Source organism: Zophobas morio, unplaced genomic scaffold (assembly GCF_036711695.1).
Source record: "Zophobas morio isolate AGI-343-1 ecotype UQ-CSIRO unplaced genomic scaffold, CSIRO_AGI_Zmor_V1 ptg000044l, whole genome shotgun sequence".
Classification (NCBI taxonomy): domain Eukaryota; kingdom Metazoa; phylum Arthropoda; class Insecta; order Coleoptera; family Tenebrionidae; genus Zophobas; species Zophobas morio.
This window is the reverse complement of record NW_026972149.1, coordinates 10,277,810-10,297,330: the sequence shown is the minus strand read 5'-3', so window position 1 is coordinate 10,297,330 and position 19,521 is coordinate 10,277,810. Positions and strand designations below refer to the sequence as shown.

The 19,521-nt window shown below is 35.7% G+C and overlaps 2 protein-coding genes across 2 annotated transcripts; one reads left to right on the top strand and one right to left on the bottom strand.

Moving 5' to 3' along the window:
• Positions 1-1,687: 1,687 nt before the first annotated feature.
• Positions 1,688-14,048, top strand: LOC135141902 (RNA-binding protein 5). Its single transcript, XM_064073478.1, has 11 exons — positions 1,688-2,146; positions 4,528-4,828; positions 4,907-5,030; positions 5,083-5,152; positions 5,258-5,331; positions 5,579-5,701; positions 5,819-5,933; positions 5,984-6,220; positions 12,251-12,628; positions 12,681-13,645; positions 13,696-14,048. Exons 1-11 carry the CDS (start codon positions 1,984-1,986, stop codon positions 13,831-13,833), a joined length of 2,688 nt encoding a protein of 895 aa, XP_063929548.1. The 5' UTR covers positions 1,688-1,983; the 3' UTR covers positions 13,834-14,048.
• LOC135141894 (cytosolic carboxypeptidase 6) lies at positions 14,042-19,521 on the bottom strand. Its single transcript, XM_064073470.1, has 9 exons — positions 19,444-19,521; positions 16,171-16,418; positions 16,026-16,120; positions 15,751-15,976; positions 15,464-15,593; positions 15,089-15,315; positions 14,950-15,041; positions 14,677-14,900; positions 14,042-14,502 (listed from the first exon to the last, which is right to left on the bottom strand). Exons 1-9 carry the CDS (start codon positions 19,460-19,462, stop codon positions 14,042-14,044), a joined length of 1,722 nt encoding a protein of 573 aa, XP_063929540.1. The 5' UTR covers positions 19,463-19,521.

Sequence of the window (19,521 nt, the reverse complement as noted above, 5' to 3'; positions counted from 1 at the left end):
ATGATACATTTAAAAATTGCAAGCAAATTTTATTCATGCGTTTTTCCTTAGTTACCACATATCACAAATTTTTGTCAAATCTCTTTAGACAGATAACACTGGGTTGTCAATATTAGCCAACCGTCACTTTTTATGTACTTTCATGCCGGGTTTAAAGTAGTATTTATTTTGACTGACTTTGTCAGTGAAAAAATAACTCTTTATGCTCCTTTTTATTAATTAAGTCAATAAATAATCTAAAAATCACAAACATATTTTAAGTTGTACCAGCAATTCAAACAAAACTGGATATGAGATATAGGTGGAGGTCATAATTTTTCGTTAAACTATTTGTTATTTTTATGTGTTGTTTTGTATATCTCTATATCAACTTTCGCAGCAAGCGCAAAGTCGATCCGAACAATGCGATAATATTAAATTACTTGACGGTGAATTTTTAGCAGGAATTTTTCATTTTGGAATAGGTTATAAATCAGGTGAGCGTTATGGACATTCGAATGGTGAGGTGATTAAGATAAAGAAAAATTCTGAGATTAAACAGGACTTTCCATGATCGCCAATAGTAAATGAAATGTGACATATTTGTATTTCCCAAGCGATAAGGAAGGTACACATTACGATCAGATTATTTTGACCAATGTTTTGTTACATGGCAAAATATGAAAATACATACACTCATTCGTATCTTTATCTTTTGAAAATTTATTGCATCAGATAATCTTGAACTGATTAATTTGAAATTTTACCTTGAGGCTACCGTGAGTTAATGCTAAACAAAATTTTCATCCTTCATTCTTTAAATTTTGTATATTTTTAAAAAATACTCCTCAAAAAAGTAAACAGCTTATATTTACTTCTACGAGTCTACAAATGATTCTGGTATCAAGGGCTGCTCATTGTGATACCAAGGTGCAAAATAAATTCCAGAGCAACACTTGATACCAGAATCATTTGTGCACGTTATAATATAAATCGTGTAAAAAATTCGTTGACTTTAACCGAACGTTTTTGAAATTTCATTTTTGATTTATATATTTATCAAATTGATTTTTGCACGTGACGTACTTCACTGCCATATGTTACCCAAGCCTTGTAAAATCGTATACCCAGTAAAAAAGAGCATTATGTCATATTTTTAACCGGACAAAACGTTAATAAAAGAGGTCAAGTTGCTGCGTTTGTCGAATGTACCATATAAATCGATATGTTGGCATGTATGCAACCCAAAATACATTTAAAGCCTGAACTCTTGTCAAGGTCACATTGCAGTTGCAGAATAAATGGCCGGCAGAGATTGCAACCAAAGAAAGTTTGTTTTTTTTTTGTCACAAACAGATGCCGAAACCACAATGTCAAACATATATCATAAGCCGTTCTTTGAGAGCGCCGCCATGCTGCGATCTCGCCCTCATCAGAAACACCCAACTCGTAAACAAACACGAGCCTTTACATAAACCATAAATCAATCGAATCTGCCACAAATTCTTTACCTACCGCCTCCAAAGCTACAACTGCCGCCTCAAAAACCTCTTCCAAGGCCACGCACTCACCTCCGTCCCGACTTCGACAAAAAAGTCAGGATTAAGGGGATTAAAAATCGAGCAACGGAAATTCCTGCGTGTTTTGCGCGCGCAAGGATGCGCATAACCCTCAGCTTTCCTTTATCCACGTATTTCTGGTGAGTCAGACAAAGAAGCCCCAAGGATAAATTATGTTTTGTCCTTGTCGTGATAGTCGCGGTGTTCGTCTACAAAGTATGATAACGAAAAACGTGACGATGCTAGTTTGGAATAACTAACGCGTCCCATAATTTGTTGCTAAATTCTGCGAACCACAACAAGTATGAAAAAAGAGACGCTCTTGTACAGAGTGGGACGTTGTTGAATGTGCTGGAAAGAACATTGTTTAAAATTGTGTATGGCATCCACCTGCCGCCATTTTTATTGTGTTAGTGTTGGGTTAAACAATTTGGTGTAGAGGGATATGGATAGATCTAGAGACTATTCGCCAAGAGGTAGAAGCATGTCGATATCGCCAGAATACAAAGGGTCCCCGGATTACAGAAGTAGATCGCCGTCGAGGTCTCCGCATTACAAGAGGCACAACGGGCACAGATCACCGAATTTCCACACTTCAAAAAAAAATTGTAAGTTCGGGTTTCCGCAGGAAGTAAACATTTGGACGAAAAAAGTGGAAAATACAGTTGGCCACAACCGGTGTTTTCCCACGAAATTGACACGTCGTATTTTGCAATAACCCAATTCACGCTTAGCTATAATTTTTATTTATTTTTAGTTAATCGATGGTCATATCTTATCATTTTAATTTGTCATAATAATACCAAGTACTTCGTACATCATATTGTTTTTATAATTTTGACGCAGTATACAAACTTGCGAAACAAAATATTCCTTATCAGCAATTAAGCGGTAACCGTAGGTTTATGTTTCATAAAATTCAGCTTTTAAGGTATCTACATTTTGTATTGATTGGTTGACGCAATTTGTTATATCGTGCAGAAGCATCACTACTTACGTCAAGTAATTACCCCGCTTTATACGGAATATCGATTATAATCCTCAGTTACCGTGAAGAGACTAAATATATAGCATTATAAACGAATTTAGAACACGTCAGTCGATGCGTATATATGCAAATATAGAGAGCGCAGCGAGCCATCTGAAGCGAAACTAAGGGTAACTATGGACAGCTACGTATGGTTCAAAACAACTCATCCAGTAGTACAAAAGAAAAGCAAGGAACCATAATCAAGAATTATGTACTATAACTTTCACCGAATACACAAAAAACGACATAAACGTTGACCAATAAGTGCGAATACTATACCTTGACAAACAAGTTTTTCCCCTTTTTTCGTATAAATGACTATCGGTTCAGACACCTGTCAAAAATCCAGAAGAATCGTAAAATGCTTGATATGAATTGACTTTTTCAGTTTCTACATTTACGTACATATGCTAAGAATTTTTTCAAACTCAAAATTAGCAAAAAATGTATCCACAGCGTTAATTAGTACTTGGAATCATGAATTATAATTTATAAGCTTTCTAACTTTCAAAATTTATAAATATAGACCTCAAAAATTCGGCGATTGTAACTGTTTGAGAAACTTGTAGCATCATCTGTATAACAATATCAAACAATCTTATCAGTTCACGATTGCTGGAAGTGACTTGAGGCTGTTTTTTTATTGCCTAATTATAAATATAATAATAATAATAATAATTTAATTGTATCTAATTTGTTATGTGGTAATATTAAGTTATTTTGTCTATTTTGTATTCTGTCACTGGGGTAAAACCTCTTGAATACATTTAAATTATTATTATAAATATAAATTTCTGAGTGGAGTCAATTAATAATCGATATGAACTTAAGTTTGCGTCAACAATCTACTTCACAACGTTTATTGTTGTGGGATTGATTATGCTCGTGAATTTTGTTACATTCAGCATTTATGATACACAGATTTTTGTATTTTTTTTTTTTTTTTTGTTTATGGTAGTGACACTGCGAGCGACATAATGAAATTGATTGGTTGTGATTGGTACATTAACAGTAATTGTAGTTACGTTGGTACCACTGTTTTTGTATTTAATAACAATCTATCTATTGTCAAAAATCGCATATTTGAGTTTGACGGTGGTACAGACGTCAATTGTTGCTCGCCAGATAGCGCTAAATTGATTATATAATTTAAAATGTAAAAAAACGGAGTACCGTGCTTAATTTTAAAAGTTCCCCAGTTTTAATTTCGGAATAGTAAATTATAATAGGCTAAAAAATTCCGCATTCCACAGTGCTGCAGTGTGACGTCATCTTTAACAGTTTTCATTAACCAGTCGGGTATTGCAGAAAAAATATTATTTTTGTAGTGGCGGTGGTTATAGTTTTAATTTCCAACAGTAATTTTTAGTTAAAATAGAAACTGTAATTAAAAAAAGCATATTTTAGTTTGACGTTAAAATTGAGGTTAAGTTGCATTTGGTGCTGAAAGCTTAGGCACGTTTAGAAAAAAAATGGCAATTTAAAAATATAACGTGTAACGCTAAAGTCCTAATGTAAACCACGATGATGGGTATACCTTTTCCTTTTCTCGTGTACGGAAACCAACAAAACATGCTTACCGGAAACGCAAACTGAAAACAATTGTCCAAAGTTTGTAACATCAACTCCACTCTACTATCTGACACCTGGTAAGACGAAATCGGAACCTTTATACATTACCATCTCACTCCCTGGTACGATCTTTGTCTATCCCTACCCATTATTCATGTTGCCGCTTCTTCACTACTCCTTTCATAGTACCGCCCGTTTCATTTGCGACGTATTAAAGTCACCTACAGCACCCTAATGAATAATATTGTAAGACTTACTCGGAAATTGTACGCTTTCCGACGCGACCATTTGCAGTACAAGGCAAGTGCGTTGTTAAAGCGCAAGAAACTGATTAGTATGGTTTTTACTCATGTAAGTCAACTGAATCACTATTTTTGTTTATTGCAGTCCATCACGACTACTGCGACGATAGAGCTAAGAACGGTAGTGATTATGAAAGTGACCGCGAGTACCGAAGAGAGTCGTCGTGGGATGGTGATAGGAAAAGCAGATCCAGAAGCCCAGAATATTCGAGGGATAGAGATAGAAGTAGACACTATAGAAGTAGGGACAGAGATAGAGACCACCACAGGTCGAGTAGAGGCAAACGGTCTCGTAGTGGTTCCCGATGGGAGAGAAGATCCGAAGACCGAAAAACACGTGATCGAGATAGGTCATATCGCGACGATGATAGGGACAGTGTGGATAGGTATGACCCATCGTGGGAAAGTGGAGTGGTTTAAAATCACTTTAAATTGTCTATTTATGCCTATTGTAATTTTAACAGTGAACGTAGCCCTAATGGAGCTGTCATTGGAGCTAGCGGATCTGAAATCATTGGCTACAAAAGTCAGCCGCCAAATAACACCATCATGATACGGGGACTAGCCCAACATATCTCAGAAAACGATGTAAGGAAAAATTTCAGTATTTTACTCTATGTTGGTTATTGTGGCTTTCCAGATTCGCCAGGATATTATACACTGTGGTCTGATGCCCAAAGATATTCGCCTCATCAGAAAAAAAGACACAGGTACTTACCTTAGAGTAGCATTTAGTATTATTGTCCTTGGGCCGTATTTGTGCATATTTCCTCGTAAGGCCGGGTAATTCCATTGGTGTCTATTGTGCTGTTTAGGTACTTCACGTGGTTTCGCCTTTGTCGAGTTTTCAACACTTGGTGAGGCCATTCGGTGGATGGACATGAAACAGGTATCTTAGCTTACAGAAGAGATTGTAAAAACATTGTTTTCCTAGTTTTTTAAAGGCTCGATAAGTATGATTTTTATTATTTATAATATATCAATCTTAACTTTTCTAAATTAACTAAATAAATAAAGTCAGCCAATACCTTCAATTATTCCATCAAAATAATTTTCTAGAGCGCCAGGTCTCTTAAATAAGAGGGGTAGTAGTTAACAGCAGCTTGTTTCTAAAATCTTCGTATTTTTGTTCACAGGGTGTTTTAATGCTTCAAGAACAATATCGTGCTATAATGCAGTATAGCATTCCGAAAGACGTCTGCGCAAACTCTGAAAAACCGCCCAGTCATAAAGCTTCAGCTGACTGGTTCTGCATCAAAGTAAGCGCTCTTACACCAGTGACCAAAAAAATGTATCTCAAACATAGTAACTTAAACAACTAACATTTTTTTGATCACGTGACGCATAAGAGCACAATACTCTCTTTCTTTTTGTAGTGTGGCGCTCAAAATTTTAAACGTCGAGATAATTGCTTCAAATGTCACGCTTCACGAATGGAGAGTGAGGAAGGTGGAAGTGGAAGTGACGAAATTTGCACCTACACCACCAAAAGTATAAACTATAACTTTATTATTTCGTTGTTATTATTAATTTCGTTTCAGCTATTATGATAAGAAATTTAGATGCCTTGACAACAGAAGATTCTGTTATGTCTGTGCTTAACTCAGTTATACCAGATCTGGTAAAGTCAATTTCTGCAGTATGTATTGGCCGTGACCCGCTCACTTCAACGTCTCGGGGTATTTGCTACCTAGGCACTGAAAGTACTATTGATGCTTTGGCAATTCACGGAGCTTTAAGTAATTTATCAAGTCCATTAACCATTGATGGAAAGACAGGTTGGTTTATTACGTTTTATTTTTTAAGTTTATTTTAGTTTTATCTACAAAAGAATTCATTACAATACAAACTTAAATATGTATTCCCACATAGTAATGTATATTGTAAGAAAAAATCGTGACAACTGATTAAATGTTAAATTAATGTTGTAAGAAAAATCGCGTCACCTGTGCCGAATTGATAATCTAAAGACATTATATCGAACCGATCAATCAAAAAATCAATATTTAGGTGAAAAATCTACAGTAATTACATGAAAATGTAAATGTCAACCTACGTAAACGTTAGAAAAGTGACGTGCAGCACTGAATTAATTTCATCTTGATATAAACATTTTTATTACGTTTTAAGTATTGCGTTGTTCTTGAAGCTACAAAGCCACCATTGTTGCTAACACTGATTAACAGAGAGACTTAGCATTCAGTGAAACTTCAGAACGGTTCAAAGTTATTTTGATCTCTTTTTTTTTGTAGGTAACGGTGAATTTACTTGTAAGTGAAAAGCATCTTATAATTTAAGTGGATTACTTTAATAACACGAAATTGTATTGCAAAAGTGCACCACCTGGTATGATTTACCTAACTTTTTCACAAGAATTTAATTGTAAAATCAGTTTGATCATAATTAAAATTGCTGTCATCCTATTAACAAAAACAAAAATTTTCAAAGGAAGAGTTGCTTGCGTCCAGATACTGTTCAATATGTATCATATTATCGAACACGGTGGTAGAAGTAAGGTGTGGAAACCTCATTCATAACTTTCCTCAAAATCATTGGTAGAAAACACAAATCGCGTGGTTTGGATTATATGTCTAGCTGTCCACACCGCAGCGACGTCTAGAGAGATCAGTTGAAATTAAGTAATAGAAAACAGCATTAAGGTGCCTTGGCAGTGAGATCGGAAATGCACTCGAGTCACAGCATAGATAACAATCAGTGGAGACAGCTCGTGTCGGCGCCTTTGTTCTTTCTGACCCGAATTTTAAGCCGTCATGGGTGGTCGTTGCCTAAACTATTCCCAGATGTCGCCACCCAATTTAAGAAGTATCACTTCATTTACAATTTCAAAAATTGATTCGTACGCAATTTATTGCAAACTGTCTAGTTTGCTCAAATCGTATAATCGTGAATCGCAATAAGAAAAAAGAAAAGTCCATATTTTATTCATAACCACCGTTGTTGTTCGTTTGCGACGACTTTTTAAACAAAAAATGTGTTATGTTTACTATCTTTTCCAAGAATTCCAAACACGAGGGAGAGAATAAGGCGCACAACAGGGATCCGGTATGAAAATTCATCGGACAAAGATTTTACCTTTTATTGTGAAAATTACATTTTTATACTATTTGTACAATTCTACCGGAAAAGCAGTCTTAAACAAGCAAAACTGGCAAAAATATTGTAACAAAACTGCCAAATTTCAAATATTTTAGACGTCAGTTGGGCGCCCTCATTCGGTCATAATGCGAACGACCACCCACGAAAACGGGTCACGAAAAACGGCGAGCCGTCTCTACTGTTATCTATGCTGTGCTCGAGTGTTACTAATTTGTACTATAGATTCTGCAACCCTCTATACTTTATGCTTCTAGCTGCATCTTTTCACTTGTGGATTATGTTTAGTGGGAGGGTTTGTAAGTAGATTTAAAGATAAGATTTCCCAGAAATTTGTCTGTACGAAATTTCGCAATAACGAGACGGACAGTAGTACAATAGTAAGAGATATTTACAACTTAAAGTTGTCGCGTGCCTGTAATCCCCAGATGTTAGAAAGCATAAATATTCTCCTACAAATTCGTGTGAACTGGTGTTAGTCGTAAATATTTCTTACCAGTGTACTACTGTCCGTCTCGTTATTGTCAATAAAATTTTATAGGGTAGAATGAAATTTCCAAAATGATACAAAATAGCATATATTTGGTCCAGTTATGTGCAACAGACCTTGTACTTAAAAATACTACTTTTGGTTTGTTTTTAATTTGATTTTGTTAAATTTATCTATTTTGCAGTAAGAATTTTTTTTCTAACAGCCTGTTTCACACTATAATCGCGGGCTGAATAAGGCCATTTTACTTCAATTATTGCGTTGTTCCCAAAAATCTTGCAACTAATTTGTGTTTTCAAAACGCTTAACCAGTTGACTAACTTTAAACTAATACAAATAAATAAGAACAGAAGATATAATCCCTTTGTAAGAAGCTTTGCAGGTACAAAGGGTTGCAACTATTGTTCATTGGTACTAGTCAACAAGATAATCCTCATGATAGGACTGTTGACTAATAATACATTTATCCGAACTACCTGCAGTTGAGTACCTGGTGATATAAACTTCTTATTTTATTTTTCATGAACATGTCTATGATCAAATAAATCTAAAACGTTTAACCGCTACCGCGAGATCGAAAAAGAAATTAGTCAAAGTTGGCCATGCACGGCAAGCGGTTTGTCGTAGTTTAAACTTTTTTATCAAATGTCAAATTGACAGTTTAAAATTATAATTATAACACCTACTTTTAAAACACATAAAAATGAATCGAAATCACCATTTTCCAATTTTGTCCCATTTCTGAAGTCAGATTCTAACAAAAAAGCTTTAATTTCATTTGATAACAGTGCAAATTACTTTTGTCAACGTGACGTTTAATAAAAAATTATTTGAAACTAAGACAAACGGGTGTTCGTGCATGGCAAACTTTGACTAATTTCTTTTTCGATCTCTCTGTATTACTAATTATTACAAGTATAAAAAGAGTTTATCTCCTTCCAGCATGTACAAGTCTCATCATCTATCTTCCGCTTTTTCTTCTGACATCACAGTTTTTGATTTTTTACTGTGTACACCCACTATTTTAAAAATGAAAGACTTTCTCTAACTGGAAAGTAAGAAATAAAAACCATTTTTCATTGGTGTTATTTATATATAAGTACCCATTCCTACCTGTCTTATCAGCTCAATAAGCTACCCCTGCTAATACCTTCTTGGAAGTCCCGTGTCGGACTAGGAACTTGTCTCCGTCTTTGTGAGAATGGTTGAAATTGTATTTATGGTTGCATAATTTACTTTTTTTAATTTGTAATTTATACAAAATATTGATGAATTGAACGAAAACGAAAATAATAGCGAGCTAGTGTAAAATATATTCCATTTAATGGTTTTGTGAAATTTTTAAAACGGTCAATATTAACGATCATATTTCGTTCTAAGTTTTAAACGTTTTTTTGCATTTTTACTTCCCGAGCGTAAACAAAGGAAGTATTGTAATCGAGTCTGTCGGCCGACTCTCTACTTTTACGTTTTCTCGATCTTTCATGGCCCCTAGAATACGAAGAAATAGGTCTCCCATTTCCGTCTGTCTGTCCGTCTAATCATCCCCACCACTAATGCGATGACGTCGCTTCAAAATTGTACATAGTAAATGGGTCTTAAATTGTATAAAATAACATAGTCCTACACATGTAGTTTACGACTCCGAATTCAGTTTTTACCCGAAACATCCAGATTTTTGGAAAAAAAATCAAAATTATAAAACAACATTTTGCAATTTAATTTTGAATCTGCTAACCCGAATGTTTTGAAATGTTGCAGATGTTTTAAGGCTCTAAAGAGCATCATAAATCTTTAGTCAAAATATATTTGGTTATCCCCTCCAAAAACTTGATGACGTCAGCTCAAAAGTTTGCCGAATAAATTCTATCTAAAATGTACAAAATATGATGCGTCTGTACTTGTGATACATCACTCCATTCATATTTTTTGGATTTGCATATACAGGATGACTCAAAAAAATTAATGAATGCGCAAAATTTATTTTACTGATTTACTCAGGAACTACAAAACCGAATGCTTTGAAATCTTGAAAATGTTTTAAAATTATCATAAGCATGGTAAATTTTTGATCAAAATGTATTGGGTCGTCCCCCCCTAAAAAATTTATGACGTCACCACAAAATTTTGCTAAATAAATCCTATCTAAAATGTACAAAATATGATGAGTCTGTACTTGTGATTTATCATTCCATTCATATTTTTGGATTTGCATATACAGGTGATTCAAAAAAATTAATGAATGCGTGAATTTATTTTATCAATTTAATCAGGAATTACAAAACCGAATGCTTTGAAATCTTGGAGATATTTTAAAGTTATTATTTGCATGGTAAACTTTTGTTCAAAATGTATTTGTTCATCCCTCCTAAAAAAATTGATGACGTCACCCTTACATTTTGCTGAATAAATCCTATCTAAAATGCAAAAAATATGATGAGTTTGTACTTGTGATTTATCTATCATTCCATTCATATTTTTTAGATTTTCTTAAGAGGTGGCTCAAAAAAATTAATGAAGTCAATTTATTTTATTGATTAAATTAAAGGCAACACTTATTATTAGTATTACATTGGACCAACCCAATTTGGTAGACACAAAATTTTTTAAAGTAAAAACTCGGTTGAAACATAAGGGTAGCACGCTTATTTACATCGACTTTAACATTACAGACGTGCATTTGTTTTGTGCGCTGTCTAGGTTCCGCGAATGTGGAATAGACATGTTTATAATCAACCAATTGTGAATTCCACCGTCAAAAATTAAAATAAAACCCAATGTTTTATATAATAAGCGGAAGTCGAAGCAATAAAACCTAGGGTCGTTTTGTTTACAGTTTCTCTGTTTGACTCTCACGTATGCTGTTACGCTTGTCATCTTAAATTAAGAATGCTTATACATACACGATTTTCAGTTCCCTCTCCTATTACACGCCGGCGCCGTATACGTGAGTAAATTGTTTCGTTATTTTATTGATTATAACAAATCAATATTCAAAACGACCCAATTCATTTTCCCGAAAATTTGGGAATACAATAATTTTATTCTTAGTATTACACTACATCTATCCCAACTGATATACGTGTCTTTGCAAAAATGTTGATGACGTCATCGCAATTTTTTTTTTAAATTCCACACTACAAAAATGTAATGAGAAAAAAAACACAATAGGCATGCAGTCGTCAAGTTTCCGACCGCGAGGGAAGTACTGTCTAAACTCGAGACCAATTTTTTTAAATAATGAAAGGTTTTTTTTCAAAAATATGGGAATAGCGGGGTAGTGGGTAAAAAACTGTATCGGAAACAATTGCCATATTTTTTTCATCTATTAAAATAACAAAGAAAAAACGTTTGAAAATTTGTGGCTTTGGCGGCTTTGATGCCGAGGCACCTTAATTCTTTGACATTTATGCCAATGTCATTTATTACCCAATCATAAATGTCGAATCATCCACCAATCACACGATTCACACCAAAGACCAACCACAAACCGTAGTGCTGAGATTTATTTTCCCTCCAACGAATCTGTCACTTATTCATTCATAAATGCACTGACAAGTTGAAATGTTAATACATAGATGGACATACTGTGCTGGATACTATTTTGTAGCAAATAAGCCTACTGGGATGTATGTTGTATTCAACAAATTGGAGCGGCTTGTTTCCACATCTTACTTCTACCACCGTGTTATCGAAAAATGAAAAACATAAAATTCATTTTTCAGATAATACTAGTGTTGCCAACATAATTACTTTAAAAATAAATTCATGGCCTACTAGGGGACCTTTTCGATCACATGGTACTGTATACACAGTTTGTTGCATTTTAAAACTGAAACGCAGTTATAACCTCTAAATGTAAAATTTAAAACTCAAAACTTTGGCATCAGCGCCCCTGGTGACATATCGCTGAGTGCAAAGCATTAGTAGATAAAATGTCATACGCTAACGACTTCATAGTGGTAGCCGGCATGTTGTATCACTGAAAACAATGGTGGGAATAAACTTCAAGTTGTAACTGTGCGACTTAATCAAACTGGTAATACGCCCTTTTAAACAAAAGTTGTGGTATTTCATGTGATGTAGTTTGTATTAATTTTGCGATGTTGCATTCCACATGCCACACATTTGACTCATCTGAAGAGTCCTCTGCGCATGTGGTAATGACGTTCAGTCATTTCAATGGCCTCGTTTTTTTTTTCAGTGATTTTGTCTTATTGTAAATACAATATGGGCGACAACAAGAAAGCATATTCTCAGGCTGACAACGCCGCTTTTCCTAACGCCTCCATTCCCAGCACCTACGCTATGACGGATGTAGAAAGCTTAGCGGAGTATGCTGCTAGACGATACGCTAAAACTCCCAACGAATACTTACATTACATAGAATATTACCGCAATTATTTTACTCAACAAATAAGCGCAGGAAATTCCATAACACTTCATCAAGAAAACCAGATGGATGCTGCTAACGCTGCTGCCGCCGTCGCCCAATCGGCAATCCAGCAGATGCACGCTAACAAAAATTTCTATGACACTACTCACATGTCAATTCCAAACGGGACCGACGGAAAGAGATATCGTAAGTATTATAATAGTATTCTGGGTGGAAACATAGTCATGAACTATTTTAGCTGTTCCGGATGTTTCCAAATACACTTATGACAAAACCACGGGGTATCAGTACGACGCGAGTACCGGATTGTACTATGATCCTAATTCTAACTACTACTGGAACAGCGTCATCCAAAAGTACCTTTATTGGGACCAGGAGAAGTTAACTTACGTTTTGGCACCAATGACTTACGAAAGTTACGCGGGGCAACAAGCCGTAGCTGCTGCCACTGGTGCCCAAGAACAAGAAACAAAAAAACCGAAAACAGAAAAACAAGATAAAGTAAAAGTGGCGAAGAAGATCGCGAAGGACATGGAACGGTGGGCGAAGACACTGAACCAAAAGAAAGAAATGTCCTTCGCAAAAGCCAATTCAGATGTTGGTGCCAGTACTAGTGGCAGCGCATCCGCGGACATCGGTTTCTCAGTCTTGGAAAAGAAAAACACGAGTCAGTTGGTTCCAGGTTATTATAAAAATGAACAGTCTGAGGAGTCCAATCCAACTTCATCTGCTGCACCTCTTGTAGCTGCGTACGGTGGCGACAGCGAATCTTCAGGGGATGAAGAACAAATCGATGAAATGGAGCTCTTGGATTATACTAAGTTGATCTGTAATCTGTGTAAGCGCCAGTTGGGGTCAGCGGAGGCTTTGGCTAAGCACGCTAAGCTTTCGGCGTTGCACAAACAAAATTTGGAAGCAAGGAAGAAAACTAAGAAATTAGAGGGGAGTAAAGAGAAGGTAGTGTACAGGGACAGAGCTAAGGAAAGGAGAATGAAGTATGGTGATCCCGACGAACCGCAGCCGAGTAAACTTAAAGAAAAGTATTTGAAGTCGAGGGAGCTGGCGGAAGTACCGGTCGCTGCTGCCTCCGTTTCTGAACCAATCGGTGCTGAGAATGTAGGGAATAGGTTGTTGCAAAAAATGGGTTGGACGGAAGGGCAAGGTTTAGGGAAGCAGAATCAGGGAAGAACTACAATTATTCAAGTAAGTATGTTTTATTTTCGTTTTCTTTTTCATTGGTTGATGTTTTGTAGGCAGAGCAACATAGCAGTACTGTAGGACTTGGCAATAAAGTAGCAGGGTATACAGCACTAGCGGGAGAATCGTACAAAGACTGTGTTAAGAAGATGATGTATGCACGTTATCAAGAGTTGACAGAAAAAGAAAATTAAGCAACGTTGTTCACAATTACTGTTCAAATATTTCATTATGACTTTAGTCAAGTGCCAATCAGTGTTGATTTCTTAATTCTTTATTTTCATTATGAAGACATGCATTCGGTCAATTTGATAATAATTAATGATATAAGTTATGGGTTTCTATTTGTTTATACATATTCATGAGAATATGCTCGTTGTTCACGAGATGAATAAATAATTATTATTTAGTTCGTCTGTTTCTTAATTTAGAAGCCTTTTCAATGTCGTTACGGGTGATTACGTTGAAGTCAATAATTGACAAACTTGGTTCCGGAATCACTACGATGGTGGTCGGTGGCGGCGAACTCATCTTTTCTGATTTAGAGTAGGGGGTGTTCGCCTTTTTTACATAATCTGCAAACTTCTCAAAAAATCGACTAGTTTCCGGCTTCCTATAAGTATAATCTTCTATAGACGTATCACTTTCATAATTAATATTCAAATCTTTGAAATGTAAAAGGGCTTGCGTTTTCGTCGTGTGTGGTCTTTGCCTATTCGAGTTTCTAGTCGTTGATCGAGAATGATGGGTTCTAGGTCGACGCCTTTTGTGTTGAACTTCTGTCGCTATTTCAATTGGAATGGCCCCTGTGCTGTGGTAGTATTCTAAAAACGTCTTTACCAAATTGCGACCACACCTCATATCTATAAATAATGTCAAGGAATTACAAAAACAGTAACGAATCTAAAAATTACGAAAGTGGGCGGGTCTTCCACGAATCGTATTAGACGGACGAGTAGGCGGAGTAACGTCCACGTGTAATGTTGCTTGCATAACTCATTGACTGCTCGAATCGGAGTATTTTTAAAAAAGGATACAGCTATCTTCCGTGTATGGAATCGTGACGTCAGACCCCTTCAATTTATACCCAAAAAACGAAACTTCATACGTGTAGCAATTAACCCGATCGCTTAAAAGTTGGCACAGATATCTTCTAGCAGTGCCAACTTTCTTCGGATCCGCATTGAACATGGCGTTTTCGCTTAGATAATCGTCGGCAGTTGTCGCTAGTAGTTTAGGAAATAAAATATGCCTCTCGTACCTATAAACCCACTATCGACAAATTTTTCTACTCGGTTATTTATACTCACCTGTACACATCCTCGTACGTGTTCCCATAAATAAAACACCCTTTAAGACTCGAATGAGCATGAATGTCTATCACAAAATCTAATTGAAACTCCTAAAAAAACCTAATGAGACCTTGTGGTTGAAACATTTCCACCGTACTTTATTTTTGTCTAAAGTTACAAGCATATCAGTTGCTGCTTTTAACGTAGGGTGACACCACGGCGTCTGTAAGTGCCACGATCGATTCAAATCCAACCCCATTACGGTGCTACGGTAGTTGCCCAAAAAAACGCCATCGGGGTTCAGCATCGGAATTATTTTAAAAATAACATGGTTGCGCAAAGTGTCAGCTATAGCGTTCGAGCTTATCAGCAATTCTAAAAGACCTGAGAAAACTTTTAGGAATACACTCAACAACGTACAGTGAGGTGCAAACAAATCAAATTTGCTAAATATTTTTCAAAATTTAGACAGCAAATCTTAAAAAATGAAAAAAATGATTGATTGATTTATTTGCACCCACTGTAGCATTACCTTGACACACAAAACTTGCGGGGGATTCACCGGGGTGTACGCGCGCCATTATAGCAATCACACGTCGTTTCGACGTGGGTTTCGAGCGATCAAGAGATCCTATAGTTATTAAGTCTAGTCGACGCTTTTGCTAAAAATCTGACTAATTAATTAAAAAATGTAGAATAGATCAAGGGCCAAAGTTATCAGTTCTGGGGTTAATTTGTAATCGGGGTTTTGACATCTGCTCAATTTGTTAATCGTAATGGACGGATAGCTTTGGAGTTTGGTAAAGTAATGTAATTTACCACACTGTTCCCTAAAAGTTCTCTTTGGAATGACTCATTCAGATACGATCCTTTTGACTCTAGGATTGATAGGAACATCTGAAGCTTAGAATAGGTGAACGGTGGTGCTAAAGCAAATTGAAAAACTTCGTCTTCTCGATCGAAGCCAAACGAGAAACTCAAGACGTAATGTCCCTGGTGAGCCGAAGACTTATGATAATAGACGTGTTGTTTTGGGATTCGCTGCCTGTAATACTTATCAAAGTAAATAATATACGAGAGCCTCTCGAGTTTACCATTTTTGGCGACTCGTGGATTTCACCAAGGGGGTTAAATTATCGTTAAATAGATTTCTGCTTTTGCTGATGTTCACAATATTGAAAATGACCCTCTAGGGACTGATTAATGCTTAAAACGTAAAAAGCACGAGGGGAAATTTACCTGGTCCTGCTTCACGTTATCCACTGTAAAATTAAACCAAAATCTGATTCTAGGGCTGCAGGTATCCGGACGGATGAATAAATCATATTCGTACTCGTTGACTAAATCGACTCTACCTAAATTGCCAGATTCAAAAGAAGCATCAAAACACAAATGACCCCGTTTCGCTTTTCCACTATGCCCCGGTGGTCTCATTATAATTCGATTTACATTACCTAAACCGCCCTCTCCGTCACTGTCGTCGCTATCTGAAAGAAAATTCATGTGGGAAAGTTTCATCAAACTCGGCCATAATCACCTCGAATAAAAATACTGAATATTTAATAATGGCGTCGCTTAATATATGGTTTATAAATAAATGAGGAAAACCTGCATATTGATCTGAGGAAATGTGGCCGGAGACGGCTAAGCTTTTCCATAAGTGCTTAAAATAGAGGATGAGTAAATAAAATGGAGAGCTGGCAAGCGCTAATGTAGGGGAGATGAGGAAAGCACATCAGGGATAAGTGCAGAGTTGGATAATCATCAGCATCGCAAAATGTCATCCATAATAAGAATGAACGGAAAGAAAAAACCTCATTCGGGTGCAGTAATTCGAAACTGTACCTCGTGCTAATATTGAATTTAACGTGATTCTGGTCGATCGATACCCATATTGACACGTTTAATAATACAGTAATATGGATTTGAATGGGATAGATAAGGTGGGAAAATTGTTGTTTTCTTCGCGATTAAACGAACAAAAACAGAAATTAGTGTAGGTATAACGTACTTTAATAATTATTTTGTTTTCGATAAGGTGGCAACAATGGTTTTTTTGTTTAATTGTAAGTGTAAGTGTCTTAATAGACACTCTGTATGTAACAATAAATATTTAAAATACGGCTTCATGTATCGATTGTAATTACATTACTATCGTTTTATATATAGAACTTACAGGCACGTGATTTAAGTCCTGTCGATGCGTTGAAGGTGTTGCGAGGGTCGATATTCTTTTAAATTATCACATACATAATACATAAACTGTATTGATTTTTTTAAATTACAGCGGTTCGATTAGTAATTCTAGTGCTTTGCGACAGTCCTTAAAATATCGCAGTTTTTATTATTTTAAAATAAGTTGGTAAACACTGTAATTCCAAGAGATGGCTATTATGTTCAATGACTACACATTTTTAATGTCGCCTTTACTGTTCTGTAACCCATAACAGACGTAAAAATAAAATCAACAAGTGGTCAGATGTGCTTTAGTTTTATTGATGAGTTAAGTGATATTTCCTGACACTATTTTACGCAAAAAATGGTGTTGTGTAGTAAAATAGCGCAGAAAAATGTTACTCGGAATGTCGAGAATCTATCGATTAAAAAAAAGTGGGTGTTAATTTTAACTAAATGCTATTCGTTTGGTCGATTGCGCGCGCAGTTACGGTCAGCTGTTTCAGTGTCGTTTTTTCAGATTTAATTTGTTGATTTTTACTTATCGCTTCTAACCCTTTGTTTCGGGTTAAATCGTGTACGCTCTAAATCACCCCAAACCCCTGAACCTGAAACGGTGCTTTGTAAAACAGCAGCCAATTAGAATGAAGCATTTTTAATATTTTTGACAGAGTGCGCGCGCAGTCGGCAAAGCTAAATAACAGAAAGCACACACAAAAATTGTTTAGCTTATCAAAAGCAAAACGGTCAAACTATGGGTAATCCACCTTCACAAAAACATTTTTTGTTTTCGATTTTCTTCAATTAGTAGTGTATAAAACGGCATTATAACACGGGTTGCAAAAGTCAAGGTCTTGCAACTCATTTAGTAATTTAAATGAAATATTATTAGTGGCACTACTAATTACTGGATAAAAACACAATAGATTTGTGGATGAGGCTGTATTTTGGAAAAATTAACAAAAATGATAAACAATTCATGAGTATATTAATTAGAATATTGGAAACAAATGACCATATTTACACAGTACAACGAACAAAGAGAGATTTGTTAAAATTTTCTTAAAATTTAACAAAATCATTGTAATAGTTGAGTATAAGCAGTTGTCGAAATGGGCAAGGTAGGCACAAGCTGTGTAGCATTTCTAAATTTGGACCAACCAAAAACAGGAAATCTGCATCAAGATAACCACAAACTAATATGTCTATTAATAATTTTCACGTAAATAATATATTGATTAAAATATGAATAATTTATTAGAGCCACCATCTAATGAAGTAGTTACCGGAACTGATACCGGTTCGGTGGGTCCTCAATCATGATATCACAGAAGTATTTCTAAACATTGTATAGTGGTAACCCTTTGGAAAAATCTAATAACAGGTAAAATATAAATATCTTTTTAAACGTGACAGGTCGTTATTGACGAGTAGTTACGAGGTGAGTATGAGGATACATAACGTGGTTATTAGTGTAGGGTTGCTAAAGGTTGTTTGCACTGGCACAGTGTTGTACTATCTCATATAGCTAGAATAAATCTGCGCATATTTCAGTTGAATGATGATATAACGTAGGTATATTTTTTGATACACCGGCACGGAGACAGACACCTGTTACTGTCACGCGGCACAAATTTATGACAACCGATTGAATGTTAGCACCTCATTATTTAAGTCAATTAAAATTAAGGAGTGACAATTTTAAAGATATGTGTGTATGTTGAACATTACTACAATAGTGAAAATTTAGGTACCTTCTTTGCGGTGATAAATACTAGTGTGTTGTAAGGGGTCCCATGAGATTGCCATGCTTGTAAAAATCAACGAAAACAAAGACACTGACACTATAATTGTGCAAATTATTTTAACCCTTGGTAGTGTAAAGTTGTGCTGCAACTGCCCTAAGCTTTAAAAGCTTGCAAAGCGTTAAGCGTGTGTTGTTATCAGAAATAGAATCAGATAAACACGGAATCTAGAGCTTTTAAACATTGCATGGAACTAAACTAATAGCTCCATAATTAAACTTTATGGAAAGGTGTTATTTCCAGTGGAAAGGTGAAAATGACTAATTTAACCGGATCTGGGAAAGTGTTTCTAAAAAAAGACCCACTCCTGTCAAAAGCAGCGGGTAAATGGCACTGCTTTTATTGCTCGGGATATTTCCGTCTACGAATCTCGACCATTAAGTCCATTTAGGAAATAAGAAAGCCGCGATCGATGGAAGATAAAATGACAAAACAAAACTTCTCAACTCACTTAAAACTCGTTCAAACTTTGAGCTAATCGAAAGGTTTTAATGATTCAACTTTTGCTAAATGGGAGCTACGGATTACATACCTTCACCAAAATCACCCATTGTTTAACAGGCAGCCGTCAAAGCAGACACTCCAATTTAAGGATTAAGCACGCAATGCT